The 7,879-nt window shown below is 49.2% G+C and overlaps 1 protein-coding gene across 2 annotated transcripts in view; it reads right to left on the bottom strand.

Moving 5' to 3' along the window:
* The window catches only part of INO80C (INO80 complex subunit C), a 46,768-nt gene that overhangs the window by 11,533 nt on the left and 27,356 nt on the right, over positions 1–7,879 (bottom strand). For both annotated transcript variants that reach the window (XM_025212019.1, XM_025212020.1), the window contains exon 5: positions 7,286–7,420. In XM_025212019.1, the coding sequence (XP_025067804.1) occupies positions 7,286–7,420 (135 nt within the window). The remainder of the gene's footprint in view (positions 1–7,285; positions 7,421–7,879) is intronic.

Here is a 7,879-nt window from a genome sequence, read left to right as displayed (position 1 = left end):
TCCCTGCCCCTGAGGCAGGGGGCTGGACTCGATGATCTTCCGAGGTCCCTTCCAGCCCTAATGTCTATGAAATTGTGAGGCCTGTCCCGAAGAGGCTTCTGGGAGGAGGCCAAGCTGACACCCCGAGGGGGGGGTCAGCTTCGTGGAACCCAGAGGCCACAGGATAATGATTTAATGCATCTGCTGCTGTTTGCTGATGTGCAGGAAAAAAAAGGGGGAACTGCCCTTGCCCGACCAACGTTCATGGAAAGTCCCAGGCCAAAAGGAATGCAAAGATAACAATTTTTTACTTAGAAATGACAGCTTTGCAAAATGAGATAATGGTTTGGCTCTAATCCTAGAAAAGGCAATAAGTCTAAAAGTGAACCCTCCCTTCTGGGAGAGAGAGTTAATGGGAGGAAGGGTATAAAAGTCAGAAGGACTGGGCCCCGGGCGGAACTACTTTGGGGAGGACAAGGCTGAGGACCCAATAAAGGAGGTAGTCTCGCCACCCTAGATGCAGGGTGGGGTTCCCGAGACCTATCAGGTAATAACATAGAACAGGGTGGGGAGTGCCTTTCCTCCAGCCCGACGTGCTAGCCGCTTGTAAGCTTACAGTATTGACTTGGTGTGCATTACTTTCTGCAATAAAGAGTTATACTTGTGTTTTACCTTGGTGTGTGACTTGTGGATTACTCACCTTCCCCTTGGGAAGGAGGGAGCCCCAACAATTGGTGGAGAATGCAGGCATAGAGACCCCTCCTCGAGGGCACCCTGGCCAGCTGTGTCCGAGGAGCGATGGACATGTTTACACGCCAGGGAAAAACCATGAGTCTTTTCAAACTTAGTAGGCTAGTGCATCCATGGGAGTCCCTCCAGGGTGAGGGACCTTAGGTCCCTCGCCGTGGTGGAGGGAGTTTTTGCCCAGTGGCAGATAGGCAGAAAGCCAGAAAAAACTGTGTTACTAAAGGGTGCCATTTCTTTGTTGTGGGAAATGGTGGGGACTTTATTGCCCCCAAAGGATCCATTCCAGAGTCGGGGGGGACGAGAGGTGGCAGTGGCCAATGTAGTCAGTGACCAGGGAGACCGACCTGCTCTGCCCATCGAGGAAGCGGAGGAGGAAGTGGCCCCTCGGAAGGAAAGCCTCCCTCCCGCAAAATTAGAGCTAAGTGCAGTTATGAAGCCTGAATTGCAGCAAAATACAGATGGAGAACTCGTCCTACAAGAATGGGAGGTGATTCCCTGCAAACCAGCAGATTTTCAAATCGAGCTGGTAGGCTGGGCGAAGAACCCGAAAGAGACCTGGGTTATGTGGGCCAATCAAATAGTAGCCCAAGGAGTAGACAAGTATTTCACTCCCCGAGAGGCGATGGCTGTAGTGACAAAAATCTTTACAGGGGAGTGGTATAAGTCAGCGTAGGCCACCCAGCATATAGATTCAAGGATGTCAGGTATTATGCTTTCCAATTAATGGGGTTTGCGCTGGGGACCTTGGAAGCATGGGAATTGACCAAGGACCGACATGCTAGAGAGCCCAAATGGGTGGACTGGCCGGGGGCAGTATGACAGCTGAGTGGAGATGTGTTCATCGAAGCAGCTTTGGGAGGGAATTTGACCGCGGACCCCCTGCGGGTTATAGTCACTGGGACTGCCTGGGAGAGCACCCTTTGTAAGAGATCTGGTCCCTTGCAGAGTCTTTTGCTGCAATGGTACGATGCCTGGATGGACCATCCCCTAAAGGAAATTATAAAAAGGCTGCAGACCTTGATTAATCTGACAGGGGAGCACCCAAAACTGAAGCAAATGGCGGTAGTAAAGGGAATGTCGGCAGATCCAAAGAAACTTTCCTGCCAGCAGCTCTGGATAGAGCTGAGGAAGGGAGGAGTTCCCCTAGAGCAAACTGATGGGAAACCCACAGGTGAGATGTATAGGATTTAGAAAGAGGATAATACTGGGGGAAGGAATAAGGATTGCCATGCAGCAGCGGCTGTTCCCACAGCACTACCCCTGGAGGACGAGCCCGAGACCCCAGTAGGGCTCTACCCTGATTTGAAGAGTTTGCACTCAGATTAGGGGGGCCCCGGGGAAGGAATGCGAGGGACACCCTCTCTCTCACTCCCGGTGGGACGAGTCCCCGGGGATTCTAGGGGGTACCTTTTTGCTCAAATTAAGATTGAAGGAGGTGAGGTGGCAGGGTGGTTCCTAATGGATACATGGGCGGAGGTTACAATATTACAATGGGAACACCCCCCCAGTGGATGTCCAGTAATACTAAAAGGAGTGGAGAGTGCAGCAATTAGAGGACAAGAGATTGAAGGTATAGTAAAATTAGGGGAGCAGGAGGTCCCCACGGTAGTGACTGCTACCTGACACCTGCTATGGATATTAGGAACCAATGTCCCGAGCCACTGTATTATAGATGGGCCCTACCAGAGAGTGATGGCCCTAGAGAAGGAAGTCCCCATGCCAAAGGACGGACCATGGGTCCGCTCAGAGTGAGATGTGGGAAACAACAAAGATGAAATACAAATTGAATTGGAAAAAAGAGCAGAGCCACGTTTTGTGCGCCCCTATCCCTTGACACCCAAAGCTGAAAAAGGTGCGAGTGAAATGGTTCAAGGACTATTGCAGGCCGGACTGGTGAAGCCCACTATTTTCCAGTGGAACTCCCCCTCCTTATGGCCCATGCGAAAGGCTAGTGGAAAATGGAGAATGGTAATAGACTATTGGGAAGTAAATAAAAAGACAAAAAAATTAAGCCTGGTGGTCAGCACCCTTCTTGAGATGTAGGATGCAGCCCAGAAAGCAGGCGCTTCCCATTTTACTGTAATTGACATCTCAAACTGTTTCTGGGCAATTCCAGTGCGGGAAAGCGACTGAAATATATTCGCTTTCATGTTCAGAGGAAAACAGTATTGGCCATTGCACCTGCCCCAGGGCTGGTGCAATTCACCAATATTAGCACACCAACAGGTACGTAAGGCATTTGATTCCCAGCTGCGGGTTCAGAGCTATGTGGATGACATATTAATTTAGGCAAACACTCCTGGGGAGTGTGCTAATACCTCCCACCAAGTACTACAAACTTTAGGAGCGGCAGGGTTTCAGGTGGATAAAAGGAAGGTCCAATGGGTGCAACGCTCAGTAAAGTACCTGAGTATGCAATCAGATGCACGAGGTTTGAAAATCCTAGAACAGACCAAAGAGGCATTAACCCAACTTCCCCCACCCCGCACCCAAAAGGAGCTACAGTCCCAATTGGGGTTAATGGGATGGTGTTAGGCAGCGGTACCTGACTTTGCAGCCCTGGCGTGCCCGCTCTATCGGGCGCTGAAGGTCAAAAGTGACCCGTGGGCATGGGGAGAGGGAGAAGAAGGACTTTGCCAAGAGATGCTGCAAGCTATATTAGAAAGCCCACCCCTACTCTCTCCGGACCCCAGCATGCCTAAGTATTTGAAGGCAGGAGTTCGGGGGGACACCATCACTGCCGTGTTATACCAGTGAAGCCAACAAGGATGGGAAATTTGGGAGTTGTTGGGGGCTTGGAGCCAAGCGCTATCCAATACAGAGACTTGCTACGAACCATTGCAAAAGGAAATGTTGGCAGTGGTTTTGGGGCTTGAAAAGGGAGAGAGGCTAGTGGGAGATGCCCCTTTGAAGATTCGAGCACAGCCCAGGATCTTGACTGCCTTAAAGAAAGGCCTGCCCGCAGGGTCTCCTCACCAAAGCTGGTGGCTAAAGTGGAGTTTACAGCTGGTCGGGTACCCACATTAGGAGGCAGGGAGAATGTTGAAGAATCCTGTGCTCCCATGGTTAAAGACCCCCATAGAGGTGGAAGCCATAAGCCCCACAACCTGTGCCAACAGCTTTGACTGCGCCGATCCTCATGCTCTATTTACTGATGGAGCGGCAAGTGGTCCAACGGCAACTTAGGCTTAGTACTGCCCCTCCTCAGAAGAATATGGGAAAGGTGAAGTAAAAAGGAGTGCCCAACTAGCTGAACTGAAGGCAGTAGAAGAAGTGATTGTTCATGGGATCAGCAAAGGTTGAGAGGAAGTAAGAGTGTATACAGATAGTTGGGTATGTACCAAAGGGGCCACCGAATAGATCCCCTATTGGGAAAAGGCTGTATAGCACCTGAAAGACAGACCTGTTTGGGGAATGGAAATTTGGCAACATATCTAAGAGATGAGTAGCCAGATTAAAGTGGCCATCCAACATGTGGCGGACCATCAAAAGGATGGTTCTCCTGAAGCCCTTGCAAATGCTAGGGCGGACTCACTGACTCACCCCTCCTGCATCAGCTCTCTGGAGATGGCATGGGCAGCCTATGCATTTCCACGAGGGGGGAAAAGGGATGTGGAGGAGACTCCGACAAGAGGGTGGGAGGGCTACAAAGTTGGAAGTACAACAAGCCCTAGAGGAATGTCCAGCCTGCAGCACTCATTGGTGGTCCCTATACCCGGGGAAAGGGCAGATAGATGTTCAGGTTTTAGAGCCAGGGGAGGAGTGGCAGATGGATTTTATAAGACCTTTAAAAATGAGTGAAGGAAAAAGATATATATTAGTGGCAGTAGATGTAGCCACAGGCTAACCAGAAGTATGGCCTACCACAGAGGCCACCAGGGAGATGGTAGCTCACGCCTTGAGATAGAAGCCCATTTTGAGAAACCATGCTGTTTGAAGACGGACAATGGGTCCCATTTTAAAAACACAGTAGTGGGACAATGGTGCAAAAAGGCAAAGGTAGAACATCAGTTCGGCATCCCTTATCATCCACAAGGCCAGGGAAAAGTAGAATGTCTGAACCAGGAGATAAAAAGAAAATTGAAAATTGCGCAAGAGGTTTTTAGAAAGGGATGGGTCCGACAAATTCCTTTGGCATTACGGGCCTCGCGGACACGCGGAGGGGAATGAGGAACCAGCCCTTTCGTCCAGATGATGGGACAGCCCCCTAAGTTTCGGTGGGAGGAGGAGGCGGAGTCGGGTCTGAAACAGAAGTTCAGAACTGCTCCCTCCGACCTCCATTAGGGGTGAAAGTGAAGTTTACCTCCCGGCCCAGACAAAGAAGAGAGCAAGGCTTGGTCTTGGCATGGGAGCAGAGTAATACGGTGTTGGTAAGAACCCCCACCAGCAAATATTGGATTCCTGCTAATCAAACAGCTGTTTTCCAGGAAGCACCATGACAGCTGGGATACTGCTGCTGATAGGACTAGTTTGGACTTGTGGGGCCTTTTTCTACCCTGGCTATTGGAAATCAACCACCCAGGTGCTGCCGCTAAAGGCTACATGGCCCAATACTTCTTGCCCCTCCATGGCTCGCCATGGGTAGGTGTCTGAAGTGCTCCTACTTCACGCCTGGAATTCCAGTGATCTCCAAAGCTAGCAGCTGGCAGACACTACCCGTAGCCCATATGCAGCACATTAGTGTGCGTGGATCAACACCACAAGAGCAAAAAGAGTGCAGTTGTGGGGAACTACCCACCGCATATATCGGACCCTAAGGAAAACATTACGTTCCATTACAAGGTGACTGTCACCCCGGCTAGCAACTGGTCTTTATTAGCCCATGATGATGACTATATCACGGAGGTTGAAGAGTTTTGGCCCACTGGAGCAGAAAGCACTCATGATTATGCAGATGGCACTTATGAGCATGCTGTACGTGATGGACTCTGAATAGACTTTGTGCTAGTGTTTTCCAGTATCGCGGGATCGATAGCAGATTGTGAGCCCGGAAGGCATCCCATCCCTGCAGAGGTATGGGAGACCTTATGTAAAGATGGGCCGAATATTTCCCCTTTCACAACTCCTGGAAATCTGCTAAATGCAGGGCAGAGAGAGGGGTTGCGAAATGGAGAGACAATCTCATTCTAGATTTTGGTAGGTCCCACTGACCCAGAAAAGATTCCCATAATTATGGGGGCTAGAGTCCCAGAAACCTTTGTGGTGTTTCCTTCACTGTTCTTAGAAAAGTTTGTAGTCCTGCAGTGGGAGATTAATGTCACCTGGGTACATCCGTGGTGCAGCAAATAGACAGAGCCTATCCTGTCCACTTGGCAAGGGAATCCTGGATTGCATAGGAGATTCTGCAGAGATGCAGCAACTGTCCTGGGTTTCTTAAGGAGTGTCAGAGTGGCACTTAATCAAATGGATAAAGAAGTTGTAAGGAATAAGCTTGCTAGGATGAGACAACTCACCTGACAGGCATTAGAGAGTCAAATAGTGGCTAACACAGAATACTAGGAGAACCATGTTAAGACCATAACAGTAACAGTGCAGCCACTCAGACAACTACATATCATTATGCATTCAGTGTTAGAAGGGATGTGGGACCTCGCAAGTGAGACAAGTTCTACCATATCTTGTATAACTATGCAAACCTTTGTATTACACCAATATGAGAGACAAGCGCTTTGGATCAAGTCCAGAGATCCAGCAGTCATATCCAACTCCTATACAGAATAGTGCCCAGAATGCAAACCCCTTTTTGTGAAAGTTATCTCCTATGGGATAAAAACACCCTTGAGGAGGTATATTCATGTGAGATCAGTAGGAGTGAAAACCAAAACCTGGCCCCTTTATGAGTATGTCCCAACCCCTATAGTATTGGCGAGGAGAATTTAAGTCCCCAGGTCCCCTGCCAAATGGGTGACTCAGTCCGGAGAACTCTTAAACCCTAGAGGGCGTGAGCAATGGGGATGGCATGAGTGGAAGTGCTACCGTGAAAACTTCCTGATGGACCCCTGTCGCTTACACCAAGGAAGTGTAGGAGATTGTGTCTTAGATAGAATCTTTAATGAAACTACAGTAGTAGTTACCAATGCCATCAGGTGTCTATGCATCGCTTCAATGACCCCGGTTACCTGGAATGACGAGAATGTGTCCTGGGCCCCTGTTAGAGAATATTGTAATGCAACCGCTGTAGAAAGTGGAGGGCATATTTATGCACAACCTACCTAGTCCCTATTCATAGCCTTAGCAAAAATCTTCCCAGTGAATTAGACAATGTCATTAGGCTCTTCTTGGGAAGCTGTCTACCAGCACTTGGGGGAATTAGAGGAGATAATTAACAGCTATGCTACTGCTTTGAATAAGGAGAAGCAGGCAAGCTTGCATATAATACATCAAAAGGAAAAACTTTTAAAGTTAACAGCAGAATTGGAGTCAGTATCAGGACATCATTAGTACGATATTTTCCTGGGTCATACCCCACTTGAATGGGAATAATGAACTTCGCATTGCACCCAATAGTTATCATTTTACTGGGTATTGTTGTTTTATGCTTTCTTACGTGTATGCTTACCTGTTCTGCGTATGCTTACGCAGAACCCAGAGGCCACAGGATAATGACCTAATGCATCTGCTGCTGTTTGCTGATGTGCAGGAAAAAAAAAGGGGGACTGCTCTTGCCCGACCAACGGTCCTGGAGAGTCCCGGGCTAAAAGGAATGCAAAGATAACAATTTTTTACTTAGAAATGACAGCTTTGCAAAATGACATAATGGCTTGACTCTAATCCCAGAAAAGGCAGTAAGGCTAAAAGTGAACCTCCCCTTCTGGGAGAGATTGTTAACGGGAGGAAAGGTATAAAAGTCAGAAGGACTGGGTCCCGGGCGGAACTACTTTGGGGAGGACAAGGCTGAGGACCCGATAAAGGAGGTAGTCTCGCCACCCTAGATACAGGGTGGGGTTCCCGAGACCTATCAGGTAATAACATAGAACAGGGTGGGGAGTGCCTTTCCTCCAGCACCTGTGCTGTCCCCAGCAGTATAAAAAGCCGCCCTGGCAAGTAGCTCAGGGCTGTTAGCTCTCAGGAGCTTCTGGGGCCCAGCCAATTGGTACCTGGGGACACTACCCTCTACCCACTGCAGCAGTCTGGCAGCAGGGGCTGTTGCCTG

Source organism: Alligator sinensis, unplaced genomic scaffold, assembly GCF_000455745.1.
Source record: "Alligator sinensis unplaced genomic scaffold, ASM45574v1 scaffold1140_1, whole genome shotgun sequence".
Classification (NCBI taxonomy): domain Eukaryota; kingdom Metazoa; phylum Chordata; order Crocodylia; family Alligatoridae; genus Alligator; species Alligator sinensis.
The sequence above is the reverse complement of the archived record's forward strand: the minus strand, read 5'-3'. Positions and strand labels throughout refer to the sequence as shown.